The sequence below is a fragment of the Narcine bancroftii genome, chromosome 1 (assembly GCF_036971445.1).
Source record: "Narcine bancroftii isolate sNarBan1 chromosome 1, sNarBan1.hap1, whole genome shotgun sequence".
Taxonomy (NCBI): Eukaryota; Metazoa; Chordata; class Chondrichthyes; order Torpediniformes; family Narcinidae; genus Narcine; species Narcine bancroftii.
Window position 1 is genome coordinate 189,944,805 of NC_091469.1, and position 21,679 is coordinate 189,966,483.

General features: G+C 39.3%; 1 protein-coding gene across 3 annotated transcripts in view; it reads left to right on the forward strand.

Annotated features, from left to right (window-relative positions):
• ubac1 (UBA domain containing 1) overlaps positions 1-21,679 on the forward strand; it is a 76,830-nt gene that overhangs the window by 13,347 nt on the left and 41,804 nt on the right. For all 3 annotated transcript variants that reach the window (XR_011340192.1, XM_069885532.1, XM_069885519.1), the window contains exons 5-8: positions 481-583; positions 4,913-5,021; positions 5,408-5,621; positions 19,594-19,680. Coding sequence is in view for 2 of the 3 variants with exons in the window: in XM_069885532.1 (XP_069741633.1) it covers positions 481-583; positions 4,913-5,021; positions 5,408-5,621; positions 19,594-19,680 (513 nt within the window). In the remaining variant the exon portion in view is untranslated. The remainder of the gene's footprint in view (positions 1-480; positions 584-4,912; positions 5,022-5,407; positions 5,622-19,593; positions 19,681-21,679) is intronic.

The window sequence follows — 21,679 nt, forward strand, 5'->3', positions numbered from 1 at the left end:
GCTCTCTGACGGTTGTGTTCCCAGTAGATGTTCATGATAGTGGGCAGGGTTTTGCCTGTAATGCCCTGGGCTGTGCCCATTTCCTTTTGGAGGGCTTTATGCTCAGGGGCATTGGTGTTCCCACACCAGACCTTGATGGTGTGGTTGTACTGAGCCACACGGTCATAGGTGTAAAATGAGTAGAGTGGGGAGCCAAGAACACAGTCTTGTGGTGCTCCAGTACTGATGAAGTTCCTACCAATCCTCACTGATTGTGGTCTGGGGATGAGGAAATCTGTGATTCAATTACACAATGGGGTTTTGAGTCCCAGGTCTTAGAGTCTGTTGATCAGTTTTGAGAGAATGATGGTGTTAGATGTCAAATGTCAATGAAGCGAATGGCAAAAATATGCAGACTTCATTGATCAGTTGTCTTTTTGAACTTTGTTCAGCCAAACAATGATATTTAACAAAATAAATTGTAAATTAATTTATTTCTAGTTTCAGACAGAACTCCGAAAAATCCTTGTATCATTAATTGAAGTGGCACAAAAATTGCTGGCGCTTAATCCAGATGCAGTTGAACTATTTAAAAAGGCAAACGGTAAGATAACCAATTTGTTGATCCAGAGGCAATGATCTATTCTCTAGCCTTGATTTTGTTTTTTATCCACAAAACTTGGTTAACGACTATAGTTAAGTGCAAATTGGAAAGGACCAAAATTTCTTTTCAGAGAAAGCCACATTTGACAATATCATTATTGTTACTTGAAAAATAAACACTGGCCGAGAGCAACTGCTGGAAATTCTACTCAAATGAATAATTATGATGGTGTAGCCATTGATATAATTCTGTATAATTTCGTGAGCATTCCCTTTAATGTTCATGGGTGTATGTATCTTTGAGTTAGATGTTGGAGGATATGGGGAAAAAAAATCACTAAATTAAGAGAGGACCAAGAAAAATTGAAATTGGTGCAAATTTAATGCGAAGTATTTTGAAGACTATTGAATTGAATTGAAATGAAGTCATTTATAAATTGGATTATTTCATTTTTTGTTCTAGTGTTGCTCTTCATTTTGATTTTTAAAACTGAAGAGACAGAATATTATTTGGAACAGAGAACATCACAATGTGATGTGAAATGTTGCACCAAAAAATAGATAGATAAATAAAATTACAGGACCAAGAAAAATATTTGAGGGAATAAAACATTTGCTGAAATGATGGCATTTCTATATTTGACCAACATTTAGATGGAGGTTAAACTCCATGCTACTTAAAAGGCAGGAATTTAGAGAGCTTATTGAACGCCAAATTAAAACATATTTTGAAATAAACACAGAATCAGTGAAAGACAAATTTATATTATGGGACGCAATGAAAGCCTTCATTAGAGGACATATAATAAGTTATGTAACTAAGATGAAAAAGGATGACAATCGGGAAATAGAGCAGTTGGAAAGGGAGATAGTAAGTACAGAAAAGGAATGAGTAAAAAGGGATGATATAACAAAAAGGAGAGAATTGGCAGACAAAAAAATAAAATACAAAACATTACAAACGTATAAGGTGGAGAAGAACGTAATGAAAACAAAGCCAAAGTATTACGAACTGGGAGAAAAAACACAAAATATTAGCCTGGCAACTTAAAACAGAACAAGCTAAAAGAACTGTATTGGCATCAAGGAAAAAGGACAAACAAATTACATATAACCCAACAGAGATTAATGAAAACTTTAAGGAATTTTATGAACAATTATACCAAACTGAGAATGAGGGGAAAGATGATAAAATAGAGGAATTTTTAGCTAAAATTGAACTGCCGAAATTGCAAGAAGAGGAACAAAACAAACTAATAAAACCATTTGAAATAGAGGAAGTACAGGATATATTAAAAAAAGCTGCCAAACAATAAAACACCAGGAGAGTATGGATTTCCAATAGAATTTTATAAAACATTTAAAGAGTTATTAATTCCTCCTCTCCTGGAAGTAATGAACCAGATAGAAGAAACACAAAACTTGCCAGGTTCACGTAAGACAGCAATAATTACAGTAATACCAAAGACGGGGAAGGATCCATTAACACCAGCATCATATAGACCAATATCTCTAATAGTGAAATTATTAGCAAACAGATTGGCAGATTGTGTACCAAAAATAGTAAAACAAGATCAAACTGGATTTATTAAGAAAAGACGAACAGCGGATAATGTCTGTAAACTTATTAATCTAATTCGTGCAGTTCAAGGAAATAAGAAACCAACAGTGGCTGTTGCTTTGGACGCTGAAAAAGCCTTTGACAGAGTAGAGTGGAACTACTTATTTAAAGTATTACAGAAGTTCAATCTACCAGAAAAATGCATAAATTGGATTAAAGCATTGTATAATGGACCGTTGGCGAAGGTAGCAGTAAATGGATATGTATTGAATCAATTTAAATTAAGTAGGTCAACTGGACAGGAATGTCCATTATCCCCCTCATTGTTCGTCTTAGCAATAGAACCTTTGGCAGCACTGATAAGAATAGAAAATAAAATAAAAGGGATAAAAATAAAGGAGAAGGAGTATAAAATCAGCTTATTTCCAGATGACATCATAGTATACCTAACAGAACCAGAGGTATCAGTAAAAGAATTACATAAGAAATTGAAGGAATATGGAGAAATATCGGGGTACAAGATCAACGCAAATAAAAGTGAAGTAATGCCAATGAGTAACAAGGATTATACAGAATTTAAAAAAAGAATTACCATTTAAAACAAGCAATCCAATACCTAGGGATCAGGATAGATAATAACTTAAGCCACTTGTACAAACTAAATTATCAGCCACTAATAAAGAAATTGCAGGAAGACTTAGAACATTAGAAAGAATTACCACTAACATTAATAGGGAGGGTAAACTGCATTAAAATGAACATGTTCCCGAGGATAAAATACATTTCAAATGTTACCAATTCCCCTAACAGAATTTTTTTTTTAATGAACTAAAGAGAATAATAATGAAATTCTTGTGGAAAGGGAGGAAACCGAGGGTAGTGTTAGATAAATTAACAGAGAGGTATAACCAAGGTGGTTTGCAGTTACCAAACTTTAGAAATTATTATAGAGCTGCACAATTAAGGTATTTATCAGATTTTTACCAGACTGGACTAAGATAGAACTAGATAAAATAGGGGAGAAGGTACCGGATCATATACTTTATAAGTGGGATGAAAAGTTGGTGCAATATAAAAGCTCACCAGTATTGCATCATTTACTTAATACATGGAAGAAGAAGATCCACTTGGAAAGGAAAAAAAAACAATTACCAAATACAAAATTATTATTAATGCAAAATCCACTAATCCCTTTTACAATAGATAACCTTTCCTTTAGAGAATGGGAGAGAAAAGGAATCAAAAGAATAGAAAATTGTTTTTTGGGTAACAATTTATTAACATTTGAACAGTTGAAGTACAAATATGGAATAACTCGTGGTACAGTGTTTGCACATCATCAATTGAAAGCTTATTTAAAGGATAAATTGGGAAACCGATTGAGATTACCTGAAGGAAGCAGCTTTGATTACAGACACAATAATAAATAAAAGATTTATAACAAATATGTACATTAAGCTGCAAGATGAGGAAAATGATGAAATAAACTATAAACCTAAACAGAAGTGGGAAAAGGATTTAAACATAAAGATAAAAAATGAAGTATGGGAAAAGGTATGTTCTGGAACTATGAAGAATACAATAAACACAAGGTTATGTATGATACAGTATAATTGGTTACACTCCTCAAAAATTAAAAGAATGGGATTCATCATTATCGGATAGGTGTTTTCTCTGTAAGAAGGAAATGGGAACAACGGTACATGCAATTTGGGAATGTACGAAAGTGAATACGTTTTGAGAAGAACTAAATCAGACATTAAATAAAATTACAAAAAATAACAACAAAAAATCCAGAGATCTTTCTTTTAAGTAACATAAGAAGTACAGAATTGGGCCTCAAATTGGATAAAGTGCAAAAAAAGATTCATTATGATAGCCTTAGCAGTAGCAAAAAAAAATGTATAATGTCAACTTGGAAAATGGAAGAGAGCATGAGAATACAGCAATGGTACATGGAAATGAATAAATGTATTCCATTGGAAAAAAAATAACATATAATTTAAAAAAATAAAGTCACATTGTTTGAACAAATTTGGGAGCTTAACAGAGAGAGCTTGCCTCGGACCTCCATCACCTAAAATTAAAATGATAAGAAGACAAAACTACTAGATTCATTGTTTAACAAATAGATGACACATTTTTCTTGTTTATTTTCCTTTGTGTGAAGATATTGTTTTTATCGTTTTATTGTGTTGTATATGTTGAATATTTATGGGTTTTGGAGGGGGGTGGGAAGAGGGGAGGGAGAGAAAGGGGGGAAAAAAGGGAAAAAATGCCACTGTGTAAATTTAATGAGAAATGTTTGTACATATTTTGGTTGATCTGGTTCATAGTGTGAAAAACAAAAAATTAAATATATATAAAAAAGAATATTCTCTCTCCAACAGTGTCTTTAATTTCTTGTAGATTAGTCTGGTTTTCTTTGTGTGGTGATTGAAGCTATGAAGCACACAAAAAAAATCTGATGTTGGTGTTCACCAGGACTGGTAATCTCTGTGGAGAGAGCAACAATTAATTCCTTTCATTGTATTGAGCAACTTTGTCAAATCAATTTTGAGATTAAACCACTGTTATTTAAAATAAAAATTGCAGAAAATATTTTTATTTAATGTTTGAAATTTCAAATATTAGTTTTCAATAATTGTCATGTCTGTAATGATGTTTTTTTAAAATATATTTTCAATGCACTTCTGAGAATTTTATTGGTTTATTCAATCTTCAGAAAAAAATTGATCTGACTGTTACTGACTTTTTTCATTTTCATAGCTATGCTGGATGAGGATGAGGAAGAACGGGTGGATGAAGCAGCTCTACGTCAACTGACGGAAATGGGCTTCCCTGAAAGTCGGGCAATCAAAGCATTGCGGTTGAATCAGTGAGTCCATTTGTTTTCTTTTTTAAGAACAAGGCTATTTTGAGTGGAGAATTCCACATTGGATGCATAATGTGATGATGCAGGTGTCTGAGGAGAGGTAGTTGTGACAAATAATTCTGACCGTTTCCTAATACTGAATGATAAAGGAAATCAAGGCAGTTTCTCCATTTGTGAATGTGTTAGTCATTAAGCGGGAAGCCTTCCAAATTTTATTTGCTGTCACATATTTTTCCAAAGGATTTACCTTCCTAAATTCTCCATTGATGGAGGAAAATAGGTTGGCTGTATATGTTTACTTTATTTAAAAAAAAACATTCTGAGATTTGGAACACTCAATTCTATCAATTCTAGTTGTGTCTGGTCAGGTTTTTTCCTTTTCCCTATAGTATGTCTGTAACACAGGCCATGGAATGGCTAATTGAGCATGCAGAAGACCCTGCAATTGATGCACCACTACCTGGTCCTGGAACATCTGGAGGAAAGAGAACAGAAGCAGAGGAGGCAAAAGCTGAACTGGTTGCTGAAATTTCCAAACAAGATGAGTTGACTGACATTTTCAAAAGAATTAGGAGGAAACGTGAATTTCGACCAGAACCCAGAGTAAGTACCCAGTCGTTGAAAGGTGAAAATGTTTCTTATACTTTTGGTACAAATTGGGGTGCTCATTCATATTTGAGTGTGGCATCATCTTGATTATAAACTAAAAGTTGTGGTGCATCATTTTTCAAATGAAAATCAATAATAATATGGATTACTGAGAGAACCAAACTTCATCTTGATTGTTCATCACACAGACCTCCAGGCATTTACCTATGTGGGGAATGATGGGGCAAATAGAGCACAAGACTGAATCATGTCACCAAGCAAAATTGATGGGAGGCGAAAATTGTTAATAGTCATGTCACATCCCTTCTCAAATGGAGGGTTCATTGTTCATTTGCTATATGTACAGTATTTTTTTTACACATATAACTGTGCATTTTGTGTATTTTACAAATCAGGTACCCTCTCCCCGCATGTTATACGCATGCGCGCTATACGAGAATATTTTTACACGTTGAATATAAAAAAGTGAACTTAATTTTTTTGAATATTTTACTTTTGTTTTTTCCATAACTATACATAAAGTTTTCCATTTTCAAAATATTTAAATATAGATATATATGTATATAACTTTTTACTTACAAAACAAAACACAACAACCCTGGCTCTCCCTTTTCCCAGTATAAATCCATACAATGTCAGGGCTTACAATTGGGTTTAAAAAATAAAATCTTCATTGGGGAGCTCACATTTTTATCATAATAGCATGTTTTTATATTTGGGCTCCTATATAATTCAGATATGGTTGCCATATTTTTATATATACATCATGTTTATTTTTTTATTTTGTATGATTTTTTTTCCATAGGAGTACAACTATTCATCTGTCTTCCATCGTGCTATCTGTCGAGGGTTGTCAGACTTCCAAGTAATCGCACCATATTTTAGTCCCAGCTAAAGCTATTCTAACAAATGAAATTTGGAATTTAGTTAGTTAATTACTTATTTCAATAAAAGATTGAAAGATGCGAAGGCCACCCCTGTTATCCTTGTTAGTATTTCTGTATTATCCTGCCAGCAAGGTCTCACCTTCACACACAACCACATAGCATGTAAGAATGTTCTTATTTCTATCCCACACCTAAAACACATTTTTGATATTTCAGATTTTGCTTTATGCAACTTCTGTGGTGTAAGATAGAATTGGTGTAGAAAATTATATTGTACCAATCTGTATCTTGCATTTATAATTGATGTCATGCTATCCAAACACCAATCAGATCAGATTCTTTTCATTCTTGTGACTCTTGATCTCTGTAAACCTGGCTTTGCACTTTCATTTTGGAGAGCAAAATCCATCCTAGGTATAAATTTAGGTGTATTCCCCAGCCAAGTTGTTTGTTGCATCTCACTAATTTCAGATGGGGCCAAGTTTGGTTCCCATATTTCTCTTAAGAATGCTCTTAACTAGAGAAAGCAGAAGAATATCCCATTCGCTACTCCATACTTATTTCTTAATTGTTCAAAAGACATGAGATCCTTCCATATAACAGTCATCAACTAGACAGTAGTACATTTTTAAATAATAGTGTCCTCAGTGATGTACCTGGTTTTTTTTCTCCAATTATATTCATTTATTTCTTGCCTTATTCTAATCATGTGTATTAATATAGGATTATCCTCTTTTTGTTATTGAATTGACATTCCACATAAATAAAGTCCTTCATTGTCTCTTCTTATTGAATTCAGTCCCATTCAGATCCATGAAGGGGGCCTTTTTTCTTCAAAGATAATAGAAATCTTGCTTGTGCTGATAGATAATGCTTAAAATCTGGAAGTCTAAGTCCTCCCATGTTAACTTTTCCAGTGCAGTTCTTGGTACTTTGTTATTCCATAGGAATTGTCCTTATACAATTATGTAATAATTTAAAGAAATTTTTAGGTAGTGCAGTAGGCAACGATTGAAAGAAATATTGTAGTCTTGGAATTACCTTCATTTTTATACAATTTATCCTTTCTATTAATGTAATTTGCAGATCTTTCCATTTCTGCAAATCTTTTTCTATCTTTTCTAGTAATTAAGCTTGTATAAATTCTGTAAACTATCTGTCATTATTCTTAAGTATTTAATTCCATCTTTCATCCATTTAAATGTACTACCTTTTTGGCATATTTCATAACCAAAGTTCTGCAATGGCATTATTCCACTTTTATCCACATTCATTTTATATCCTGATATTCTTCCATATTTTTCTAATATAGTTTGTAATGTTATCAGTGTTACAAGCACAAAGGACCCCAAAACCCAGTAGCAATAGATATTCACCAAGACAAATGGTTGCTTAAACAAAAGTTGTTGCTTTTAATTATCTTTAAACATGAAAATAGAAACAAACTTTAACTTAATATTATTATCAACTTACTTAATTTAACCTAACCTAACCCCCCTTCTAATTCTAAGCGCGCTTGTGTGTAATGTGTGGTAAGTTTAGAAAAGTTCCTTAGTTCACAGTCCAATCTCACTTCTCATTCTTCCAAGTTCACTGGTTGCAGGCAATTCTTATACTGTGCACAGAATTTAATGTGTATGAAGTTCACCAGGTTTTGGTGCTCGAAAGGTAAATGGTTAATGCTCAGGAAAGTTCTTGTAGGTTTGCAGAAAGAGATGTGTTGTTTCAGGATATCCACAACTGAGGAACTTCCCTCAGTCACTTAGTGTCTTGCTGATGAAACTTGCCCCATCAGGGTTCTCCAGATGATGACCTCCTTTCAGGTTATCACAGAGTTCCTTTCTGTTTCACTTATTCCAAGTGAAACATCAGACAGCCACTACTTTCAGCCATCCTCCACTCTGAAGCTTCTGCTGCTTATCACAGCTCGCTCGCGCTCTCTCTCGCTCACACACACACACACACACATTCTGACCCTCAGTCAGAGACTACTTTTTCCCTCTTCTTGCCAAAAACCACCTGACCTTCTCCATCAATCTTTAGGAGTCAGTCTTCTGGTTCATCTGTTTTTAGGTAAACAAGAACCCATCAGTAACCTCTCTGAGCACTCTGGTGAGAAGCCACTATGTCTCTGCTGTTGATTTAAAGACAATAGTCCAGTCATTCCACAACGTCAGTGCAATTAACACCTACTTGTGAAGCCTCCATAGGCATTCTTCAAAGTTTCTGTCAAGTCACTCTGGATATGAATTCTCCAGTATTTCAAATAAGATCTGTTTTAAAGTGTTTATATGTAACCTACTCTAACCTTTTCCAATTTATCTCCCAAAAATATTTTGATATATTCTGTCACATCAGTGATTCAGCTGGGTCAGACATCTATAATAGCACATCATCAGAAAATAAACTGATCTTGTATTTTTCCTGTCCAGCTTTGAAGCCTTAATATTCGGATCTCTTCTTATAATCTCCACCAGAGGTTCAATAGCTAGAATAAATAATGCTGGTGATAGGAGACATCCCTGTCTACTGGATCTACTCAAGGGAAAAATAAATGACATTGGTTATTAGTTATAATTTTAGTTTGTGGCTTATGATAGAGTTTTTATCCAATTTATGTATTTTCTGCCTACATCAAATTTTTTCCAACGTTTTATATAAGAAAGACCATTCTAGTCGGTCGAATGCCTTTTCTGCATCTAAAGAAATAGTTACGTTAAGATTCAACCTTGATTTTTCCATACGAATTTTATTGAATAATGTACTTGCACTGTTTGAAGAAGGCCTTCCTTTAACAAACCCTCATTTTGGTAAATACTCACCCAACCTGTTGAGTTGTTCCTTTGCTAGAATTTTATAGTCTGCATTCAGAAGTGATATTAGTCTGTTTGATGAGGTTTTTAATGGGTCTCTACCTTTCTTCAGTAGCACTGTCGTTATTAGCAGTTGAAAAAGTTTCTAGCAGGGTTTAGGTCTCCACTGCTTTGTCCAACACATCCATTAAAAGAGGCATCAACAAATCTTTAAATTGTCTACAGAACTTGGGAGGGAACCTATCTTTCCCCAGGGACTGTTAGCTTGTTAAGTAACTAAAGCTTTCCCTTTCTTCCCTTGCAAAAGGTGTATCAAAGTCATCTTTTTCTCTCTTCTAACGTAGGAAGCTCAACATTTGTTAAAAGTTCTTCCATTTCATTTTCATCACCCAATTCTGATTTATATAATTTCATATAGTATTGTCTAAACGTGTTATTTATTTATTCTTAAAATTTTATTTATAAATTTAAAACTATAGCAACTGTGTCACATTGCGAAATGAAGAACAAGAAAATAATCAGATGTAGTCAAGTCAAAGTTCAGTTAGTCATTTATTCAATCACCTGAACCTTTTAAAACCCCACACATTCCAAATGACATCATCATATTGTGATGTCATGACATCACTTGGAACCTCCCGAGCCAGTTCGATTAAGCCTCTAATGAGCTGCTACATGGAATTTCCCCCCCCCCCCACCACAACCGGCAATAAGAGACTAAACCTCTGGTGCCATTACTGTCCACCACTCTTGGATGGTCATCCATGCCTTCGCATCAGGGGTTATGGCAAGGACCGATCAAGGTCAAGTTGAGCAGGCTTTAGTCGGTCAATCATAAGTGTCTGTGTCTGGATGACCCTCATTGTCCAGTAAGCAAATTATACAATTGTTTTATAGCACTCTGACATGGGCCCTCATGTTGGCCTCTGTAAGGGTGGCCCATGTACTCCTCTATGCACAAACAAATTCACAGTCCAGGAGGCCCTTTGGTATGAAGGGTGTTGTTATTCCATGCCTTGACGTGGGAAATGGGGCCAATTTTCCCACAGTCTGCCTAAGACTTCAGTCGGTGGCACCTCCTGTCTGCGTGCTACGGGCATGAACTCCCCAGGTACAATGAGCAGGGTTCCATAAACCAACCCTGGGTGCCATTCTTATTCCCAGGTGGTCCCTGAAGATGGGCCATCACTGCAGCCTTCATGTGCCTATGGAACAGCTCCACCAGGCCATTTGACTGCGAGTGGTAGGCTGTTTTGTGGTGGAGCTGTATTCCCAGCAGTCGTGACAAAATGTCCCAGATTGCGGAGGTAAACTGGGCCTCTCAGAGGTGACGTGCGTGATATGCCATAAGCAAGGGCCAGACTTGTATCATTCTATAGGCTTTTATTAACAGAAGAAGCCACCTCTACTGACCAGTGGGATAAGTTGCACCATCTGTTATACCAGTAGGGTGGAGCCAATCTATACTCATAACCAATTACATCACTACATTGCGTGGGTAGGCCGAACCAAGATACCCAGGCAGAAATAAAAGCTCTGCACATGAATTGGTCGATAAGTCCAACATAGGAACTGCCAACTAGTGAATCTGTTGGTGACATAGACCCTCATGACACCGGAAGTGGGCCAACAATGTCGACGAGTACATGATTGAAACTGCGCTGAAGTAGTGCTTTCACGTGCCTTTGCACTTTTGCAGATTGGAAGTTCATGCATGTCTTTGCCTAGTATGTGACCTGTTTTTTGAGTCCTTGCCATACAAACTTGTCAGCTATCAGGCGGATCTTCGCTCAAATAGAGGGGTGGGATAGTCCATGAATGGCATTGAAAATGCAATGTCTCCATGCAACAGGGACATTGTCTTCCTTGTCCACGCAAGTTCTTTGGCCTCACTGGACATGAGGCCGAAGAGGGGTTTCATAATAGAGCTGCAGAGGGTAGAAAGCAATGATAGAAATTGACCATTCCCACAAATTCCTGGATTCCTTTGATCGTATCGGGTCTCGCGAATTTGAGATAGTTTCCACCTTGCTAGGCAATGGAACAACATCCTGGCTGCTGATCTGATGTCGCAAGAACTCGATAGAGGACTGTCTGAATTTGCATTTGGCAGGGTTCACAGTTAGTTCGAACTCTTGTAGGTGACAGAGTGAATGCAGATGCTGCAAGTGCTCTTTTGTGGGAGTTGCTGGAGATGAGTGTGTCATCCAAGTATATGAAAAGGAAGTCCATGCTGTCATGATAATGAATATGTATGAGATGTACTGGAAGTCACGTGGTATGAGGGAGAGATAAGAACACAAGCAGGAGAACAAAGGAAACCGGAGAATAAAAAGACACTAAGAAGTTTACCTGCTAAACTTGTGTTTAATGTTTTATTAACTTCACATTTCGGGCCACAAATGTGACATTGGCGACGAGGATGAAAGAAGCTTGAAGAAAATTAAAGACTAAACAAGATTACAGAGGATTACAGACAACTTCAAGGTGATAAGAATTTTCTCTGTGACTCAGTACTTTTGGGGCTGGAATATTTCCTCATGGCTGGGGCATCAGTGACTTTCTAACACATAGTGGAATTGCTCATTTTGACCCAAAGGGTGATGCAAGCACTGTAAGTGTGAAGTGGAAGGCATGGCTGGAAGAATTTGAATCCTATGCTGACAGTCGTGGCCTATTTCTACATACCGGTACAGTTGAACAAAAAGCACAGAGAAGGGTGTTACTTCTTTTCACGGCTGGTCCCGCAGTTCGGGAAACATTTAAGACACTTTTAAATACTGGAAGAAAGGATGAGTACCGGAAAGCGGTAGATGCATTAAATGCACACTATGTAGTGACACCGAATGCTACATTTCAACGCCATTTGTTTCGGAGAACGAGACAAGAAGATGGCCAGACAATTGCTCAGTACCTGACGAGACTACGCTAGCTAGCTATTGGATGCAATTACATGCCAGCTGATTTGGACAACCAATTATTGGATCAAGTCGTACAGCACTGCAGATCAGATAAACTCAGAAGACGTCTACTGGAAAGAGGGAGTGAGTTGGAACGCACCGATGCTTTAACCATTGCTGCTGCATTAGAGGCTGTTGAAGGGCAATTTCATACCATGACCCTGAAAGACAACTCAAGCCAGCAAATTAAGAGGCTCTCACATCGCCATAATCAGCCAAAATATACGTCGACACAGGACGTGGAGTGTTATCGATGTGGAAACTGAGGTCACTTTGGAAAAGACCCATATTGCCCGGCGAAAGGCAAAGTTTGCAGAAAGTGTGGAGGTAAGGACCACTTTGCAAAGAAGTGCAAAAGCAAGTCTAATGCAGACCAGAAGAGGAAGAGTACAATTCCAAAGGCAAAGTCTGGGGGAAAGGAAAGTATCCTGGAAAGAAAGATACCATTTGCCAGATAGACGGTGACGATGATGATAGCCAGGAGGGACAGAGTTGTTACCAATTTACGTTGAATGAAGTACATCATGAGAAGGTCCCAGTGATCATTGGTGGAGTGACAGTTCAGGTCATTGTAGACTCAGGCAGTGACAGTAATGTGATTGATCGACATTTATGGGAGAAGTTGAAAAGGAAAAAGATCATCTGTATCTCAAAGAAGTGTTCCAAGAAACTGTATCCATACACAGCAACCAAGCCATTGCAGACCATTGGATGTTTTACTGCAACTGTTGAAGCTGGAGATAAGCACACCGAAGCAGAGTTTATGGTCATAGAAGAGAGGGGAGAACCATTGCTGAGTAGAAGCACAGCGCAAGACCTGGCAATACTTCATATTGGAGCTTGTGTCAATTCAATTCAGTCATACGAGGATATGAAGCAAGAATTCCCCGCAGTCTTCCAAGGAGTAGGAAAGCTGAAAGGTCGACAATTGAAGCTAGCGGTAGATGAAACGGTCAAACCCAAGGCACAACCAATGCGCCGAACTCCGTTTGGACTTCGTGGGAAAGTCGAAGCCAAAATTAAAGAATTGATCGAACAAGACATTATAGAACCGGTGGAACATTCGACACAATGGGTCAGTCCCGTAGTGATTGTGCCAAAACCAAAGGGTGACATAAGACTATGTGTTGACATGAGAATGGCCAATGAAGCTATAATTAGAGAACGACACCCTATACCAACAGTGGAAGAGATACTTCAAGAACTAACTACCAGCAAGGTATTCTCAAAAATTGATCTGAAATGGGGCTATCATCAATTAGAGCTGGATCCAGATTCCCGAGATGTGACAACATTTGTGACTCACTGTGGATTGTATCGTTACAAGAGACTATCATTTGGAATTAATGCAGCTTCGGAGATCTACCAGTATGAAATCCATCGAGTGATTCAAGGCATTCCTGGAGTTGCCAACATTTCTGACGACATCATAGTCCATGCACCAACGAAGGAAGAGCATGACAAACGGTTGAGGTGTGTACTATCTAGACTACAGGAAGCAGGCCTTACTGTGAATGGAAACAAGTGCCAGTTCGGTGTGTCAGAAATGGACTTCATGGGACACAGACTTACACGGGAAGGACTAAACCCTGCAGAGGCCAAGGTGAAAGCTATTGCAGAGGCACGTGCACCTCAGAACGCAACAGAGGTGAGGAGTTTCCTGGGATTGGTCAATATTTGTGCAAAGTTCATTCCTAATTTCGCTACAGTGGCAGAACCACTAAGAAAACTAAACAGGAAAGGTGTACCATTTCATTTTGGATCTGAGCAGAAGAAAGCGTTCACAGCGCTGAAGCAAAGCCTGACAGATGCAAAAACTCTTGGATATTACGATCCGGCGGCATCAACCAAAGTCATAGCGGATGCCAGCCCGGTTGGTTTAGGAGCCGTGTTGGTCCAGATGCATGATGGAGGACCAAGAATCATTGCCTATGCCAGCAGATCGTTATCAGATGTGGAAAGAAGATACTCTCAGACAGAGAAAGAAGCACTCGGACTTGTATGGGCCTGTGAGAGGTTCCATGCATAATTATACGGCATTGAATTTGAACTCATCACAGATCATAAGCCATTAGAGGTGATCTATGCACCTAGATCCAAACCATGTGCCAGAATAGAGAGATGGGTACTCAGACTACAACCCTACAAATATAAAGTAATCCACATTGTAGGGAAAGCAAACATTGCTGATCCGCTGTCCAGATTGGTGAAGGATGGAGGTCCACAATCCAAGTCAGAATTGGGAACAGAAACAGAGAGCTTTGTACGCTTCGTAGCTATTCAGGCGACACCGAAAGCTGTGACTACGAAGGAAGTCGAGAGAGAATCCGAACGTGATCCAGAACTCATGGAAGTAAGAGAATGCATACAGAGTGGACAATGGGACAAGTGTACTCACAAGGCTTACATTCACATTAGAGACGAACTTTGTTGCATCGGACAGTGTGTATTAAGAGGTTGCAGATTGGTGATACCACAAAGATTGAGACCGAAGATCGTATCCTTAGCGCATGAAGGACACCTAGGCATTGTTGGTACCAAGCAAAACCTCAGGACCAAGGTATGGTGGCCAAGTTGTGATAAAGACGCAGAGAAATTTGTTAAAACTTGTCACGGATGTCAAATCACAAGTAGGAGTAATCCGCCAGAACCGATCCGGAGTACGCAATTTCCGACAGGACCATGGATCGACGTAGCTGTTGATTTTCTTGGACCTTTACCGACGGGTGAATCAATTATGGTAGTGATAGATTACTACAGCAGATACTATGAGTACGTGGTGTTGAAGTCCACAACCACTGAAAAAACAATACAAGCGTTAGCAGAGATATTTGCAAGATATGGATTACCTGTTACATTATACTCTGACAATGGTCCACAATTCATTTCAGAGACATTTGCGGAATACATGAGGACCACAGGTATCCACCATCATCAAGTAACTCCGAAATGGCCGCAAGCCAATGGAGAAGTAGAGAGACAAAATCAGTCCATTGAAAAACGATTGAGGATTGCACACGCAGAAGGACAAAATTGGCGAGAAGCATTGCTATCTTATGTGGCTGTCTATCGAGGAACGCCTCATGCAACCACTGGAAAAAGTCCTTCAGAAGCATTTTTTGGAAGAAAAATCTGCACAAAAATGCCAGAAATAAAGGAAATCCGAGACGACCAGGAGATGAGGGACCACGATGCTGAAAAGAAAGTTGCAGCAAAGCTGTACACAGATTCGAAACGTGGAGCCAAGTACTCAGACCTCATGCCAGGAGATAATGTTCTAGTGAAGCATGAAACTGGTGGTAAGCTAGACACACCTTATTACCATCAACCCTATACTGTCGTATCCAGAAGTGGCAGTATGGTGACAGTCAAGTCTCCGACTGGAGTCCTGTAGAAGAGAAATGTATCAAGTGTAAAAAGGTACCAGTCCAGAGATACATCGAGTGAAGAGGTTGAAAGGCCAATACGAGATGCTGAAACTGAGAGACCTGATGATGTTCCAGAGGCAGTTACCAGCACTCCTGATGAAGTGACTACTAGAGCGCCAGAAACACCCGAAGCCGTGGCGAGCAGTATTTCCGACGCTGAGAGTGAACAACCGAGAAGTGACGACAATATCGCAGGCAGGCCGAAACGAAACCGGAAAGTGCCCAAACGATACGAAGACTTTGTGCCATAGTTTTAATAAGAACTTTGGGACAGTATTTTAATCTTATATCATAAAGTGCATGTATGAGTGCTGTAGGAAGTAAATTTTATGTAGTTGAGTTATAGTATTACCATTAGTTACGATGTTTGTATGTTTCCGAGGGATATTGATAAATGAAGGTAAAGTTTATTTCTGATTAAAGGAGGGATGTCATGATAATGAATATGTATGAGATGTACTGGAAGTCACGTGGTATGAGAGAGAGATAAGAACACAAGCAGGAGAACAAAGGAAACCGGAGAATAAAAAGGCACTAAGAAGTTTACCTGATAAACTTGTGTTTAATGTTTTATTAACTTCACATTTCGGGCCACAAATGTGACACATGCCACACCCCACTGTATCCATTAGTCACTGAGCCCAAAAGGCATTCTCAAAAATTTGAAGTGGCTAAACGGTGTTATGATGGCAGTCTTTGGCACATCCTCCGGATTTACAGGTATTTGGTGGTACCCACACACCGTCAATTTTAGAAAATATCCTGGCCCCGTGAAGATTAACTGTAAAGTCCCATATATGGGGCACAGGGTAGCGTTCTGCAGTGGTAGTGGTTGTTGAGATGCCAGTAATCCCCACAACGTCTTCAGCCTCCTGTGGCTTTGGTCACCATATGTAGTGGGGAAGCCCAGAGGCTATCTAACCTGCATATAATTCCAAGTTCCTCCATTTTTTGGAACTCTTGTTTTGCAAGCCGCAACCTGTCAGGCGTCAGGTTTGGGTGTGCAGAGAAGGTCCTTGGGTGAGGATGTGGTGTGCGATACCATGTTTTGGTGTGGCAGTGGAGAACTGGGGAGTTTCAATGATGATGCTCAGCTCTTGACCCGACTCCCCAGTTTTACCTGGTTCTGCTGGTCCCATCGACATATTTGCACAGCTCCCTTTCAGACTTTCACCCAAAGTTCCCTGTTGAAGAGAAACTTCTTCGGTCTTTTCTTGGTTGCCTTGGTTCCTTTGTATTAGCCTTATCCATTTTTGATGAAGAAAATCTTGATTTTTCAAGTTTTAACTATCTATTTAGCATTCTTCACAGAGAGCTCAACCAAAACAAGTCTGTCTCAGTCCTTTGCGTTGCCACGCCCCCAAAAGTAAACTTAATTGACCAGCCTCTGGTTTTAAAGTAAATTGTTTTTCAATCGCTTTAATTTAAAATAACCATAAAACATCTTAAATTACAAGTTTAAAAAGCTGGACAACCTGTTAAAGCCAAAAAAATATATATTACAATAGGCCGCCTGCATCATCATCAATATCCATCACCCCTTTGAATCCTTCAAACTAGGATTGTTCACTATCTTTAAAATACCTTAGGACAGTCTGCAAGCGTTCTTCCTTTTACTATAGTCGATACAGACTCACCATCTCTCTTTTTTGTCATCAGTGGTGGAATCATTAACATTATATACGATGCTGATTTTTCTGAATCCTCTTGCAGATAGTTTTTGGTGTTATCCTATGCTCTGGCCACCCATTCGTAAACTTCAGCATAGGTTCCTCTTTTCAGCTGTCTAACTAGGGTGAATTCATGAGTGCTGTTCTGCATCCATTCCTCCCATTGTGATCTGATGAATGTCTTGAATGGATGATTTACTAAAATATCGAGTGGCTGCAGTTTACATGTCAACCCACCTGGGATTACTGCAGTGTGGGTGCCAACAGAATTTATAGTCTTTTGTGTGAATTCTCTTTGTGAGCTGCCATGGAATCAAATAAGAGTAATGATTTCTTTGTGAGGGGAGGAAAAAGCTACCTGATCCAGGCCTGTAACATCTTTCCACCCACAGTTTCATAATATTGGAGTCCATCCAAACTTTCTTGTTACCGTGCGCAAAGTATTGGGCATTTTTTTAAATTGCAGCAATGCTACTCTCTTAAATATGATCATTGGCTTGAATTTAGTGCCACTTGCAGTGCAGTCAAGGACTACAGTAAAGCATGACCTTTCATGTTTGGTCATGGTTATGGCTACAGTTTTGGTTCCAGAAGCAGCCACAGTTCTTATGGCAGGGATGCCAAAGGCAATTGGGGCTTCATCCATGTTAATGACGGCCGCAGGTGTGATTTTAAGTTTGCGTATTTAATTGCCAACCAAGTTGTGAAAATCAATGATTTTTTTGTTTCCAATCTTCTGGAAGTTGCTGACCTACAGTTGTTCTAGTTTTTGCCTACAATCTGTTTCGCTTCATAAACATCCAGGGGATGTAATAGTGGAATTAAAGGAACGCGCTCAATTTAAAGCGAGCGTAGGATTGTAATAGCGGCAATGAAGGAATGTGCTCAATTTAAAGTGAGCGTGGGAATGTAATAGCGGCAGTGTAGAAACGCACTCAATTTAAAGTGAGCGTGGGAATTTGGTACATACAAAATGGAAACATTAAAATTTTGATTTTGGGAATATCTCTTTGTGTTGAATGCCATGGTATTCCTATAAACAGGACCTTCTGGATTGGGCACTGTACCTTATCAATAGGCACTTTCAAGTGGCCAAAATACCCCAACGTAAAGCTGCATATTATACCCCTATACGGCTGTCGGGAGGCCACCTGAAAGCGGAGGAGGCGCCTGTGAGGCACACTTTGTAACCCTCCTCCAGGAGGGATAATTGCCAGAGCACTCAGGTCCTCCAGGCACCTGAATGCAGCTGCCTGAAAGCCCCTGCTGGGGATGACAATCAGCTGGCAAGCGCCTGACAGCCCCCCTCTACGCTGCCTCTGCCCCTGGTGCAGGCTGTCAGCGCTGGGGTGGGGCAGTGGCATCGGTGTGGGGACCGGTGCGGGGCTGTGGGGAGGGAGCGGGGCAGTGGGATCAGTGTGGGGGCCACCCGTGCCGGCCACCCCAGCACTGACAGCCCGCGCCGGCCGCCCCAACCCTGACATACCAAAGGGACATGAGTTGGAGTGCACTCCGAGGTGCCACCCATGCAGCTGTCCCTTTTAGGTGGCCAGCACTGTGCTTTCAGCACTGCCACCTGAACAACCAAGAATCAGTTTCTGCAGGCGCATTCCTGGCGGAAAATGCACCTGAAAGTGGCTAATGTTAATTCCCCAGACCTGCCCCCTGAGGGAAATTAACAAGAATTAAAATCCTGCTTGACTCTGAAGTCTGTTTTTTCCGTCTATTTAATTGATTCCTTTCCAAAACTTGTTATTGTGTTGCAGGACAAAACATTTATATAATGGCCAATTAACACCTCTGAGTGAAATTGATTGTATGTTTTTAGCAGGAGATGAACTGTGACAGACACTGGTACTATGGGAATGTGGTTTGGCAATTAAATGCAAATTGCTTTTGACATTCCAAATTTTGAATGCTACACCTGCGTGGTATATGCATGCACACGATATGAAAATATTTTACACAATATATGATTTTATGTGAGTTATGCGTGTGCACATTATAATGAGTGAAAATATGGTAATGACTGTTCTTAAGATCTCTTTTCTGAATGTTGCCAAAAGACACTATCAGTAAAGCTGACAATTACAGATTTTATAAATCACATGCTATTTTTGAAAATTACCATTTTAAATCTATAGTGTGATGGTAAAGTGAAATGGAGTAGTCAAACAGTTGCCAGTCAATTTGTTTTTTCTTTGCTAGGCAATGATTGCACTGATGGAAATGGGATTTGATGAAAAAGAAGTAATAGATGCATTGAGAGTGAACAACAATCAACAAGATGCTGCTGTAAGTACCAACCATTTTGTTGAATATTCATATAAATACACAAGAGTACGGTTGATACCGGTTGAGGCGGTGAAATCAAATACACCTATTACATTTGAGAGGCATTTAAACAGATTAGATAAAGCAGTGAGGGATACAATTGTAATGTAGATTAAGTGTAGTTGGGCAAAAAAGGTTGGGATAGACATGGTAGGCCAAAGGACCCATTTTCATGCTGTACAATGCTTACTTGTAATTATGTTAGACTTGCTGTATTCAGCAGATTCTGAATTGGTTCATTGGGATTGTGTAACTAAAACAGATTGTTTAGTTTAAGGGGGTGGGGAAGGTAGGATGTTTAGTGTAAAATGAGTCACTGGTAATTTAAGGAGAGGTGATCTAATTATCTCTGTGAGTCAGCATGGAGCATACTATTTCTTTCCTCTGAGGAGGTAATGCATTAATTTGCCATTGTATTTCTGCCCATTCTGATCTTGTGTTTAGTGTTATTTAATGGCTGTTCCTTCTTTTTGGAAATTTCTTCAGTAATGGCACTGAAAGAGAATAGAATTAGTGGTTACTCTTTGGCTTGGCTTCGCGGATGAAGATTTATGGAGGGGTAACGTCCATGTCAGCTGCAGGCTCATTTGTGGCTGACAAGTCCAATGTGGGACAGGCAGACACGGTTGCAGCGGTTGCAAGGGAAAATTGGTTGGTTGGGGTTGGGTGTTGGGTTTTTCCTCCTTTGCCTTTTGTCAGTGAGGTGGACTCTGCGGTCTTCTTCAAAGGAGGTTGCTGCCCGCCGAACTGTGAGGCGCCAAGATGCGCGGTTTGAGGCGAGATCAGCCCACTGGCGGTGGTCAATGGGGCAGGCACCCAGAGATTTCTTTAGGCAGTCCTTGTACCTTTTCTTTGGTGCACCTCTGTCACGGTGGCCAGTGGAGAGCTCGCCATATAACACGATCTTGGGAAGGCGATGGTCCTCCATTCTGGAGACGTGGCCCACCCAGCGCAGCTGGATCTTCAGCAGCGTGAACTCGATGCTGTTACTGGTGCTATTGAAAATGACTGCTGCCTTACAAGAAAATTGAAGCTGTCTCTTGAGTACAATTGGTAGCAACAGTGGTCAATCCAATAAAATGCTGCAAATCAACAAGTAACAGCACATAAGGAACTTTTATTGGGTGACCAATGATTGATCAATTATTCAGACAACTAAAAGTTGCATTTTAAGGGATTTCAATGTAATGGACCTGAGGAAATAACTTGTTCAGAATTATTTTGTTCTTATTATTTAAGTTAGGCTGCTTTGGTAATTTTGTTTCTCATACTTCTTTCCCTTTCTGGTTTCACCTTCTCCACCGTGGGCCTGAAATAGTGATTTGTGCATTTTCATGGAGATTATTGATATAATTTTTATGAAGACCTATCCAAAGGAGAGTTAACTGAAAAATGGAATTCCAGTAAACTACAATTTCAACTACCGTTGTAGTAATTTGACTTGCATGATGAACCTCCCATTATGAATGATGTGTAAAAAGGATTGCTGGGTGTAGACATTTAAAGGTGGGGAAGTAGTTTTGCCAATGTGCTGGAACTGTTTTATGTTGGTGGAATTGAACTTCAATCACAAATCCATAACTGGTGGCGCAGGGCAGCTGGGGTTAGCGCCAGCAACCAGTGTTCGAATCTGGCAATTGTCTGTAAGGAGTTTATACGTTCTCCCCGTGTATGCGTGGGTTTCCTCCAGGTGGTCCAGTTTCTTCTCGCAGTTCAAAACTTACTGCATTGTAGGCCAGATGGGTGTAATTGGGCAGGATGGGCTCGTGGGACAAAAGGACCTGTTAACTAACTAAAGTCCCCATGGCAGGAACAAGGAGCACATGCCATGGAATCTCTTAGGTACCATAATTGTGATTGTGTTTAGGAAAGGGGATGTTGCCATCCACAGTAACTGCAAAGAGACCTACCTCACTGCTGGATGCCGCAAGGAAAGTCATTGCCAGATTCTTTTTTTTAA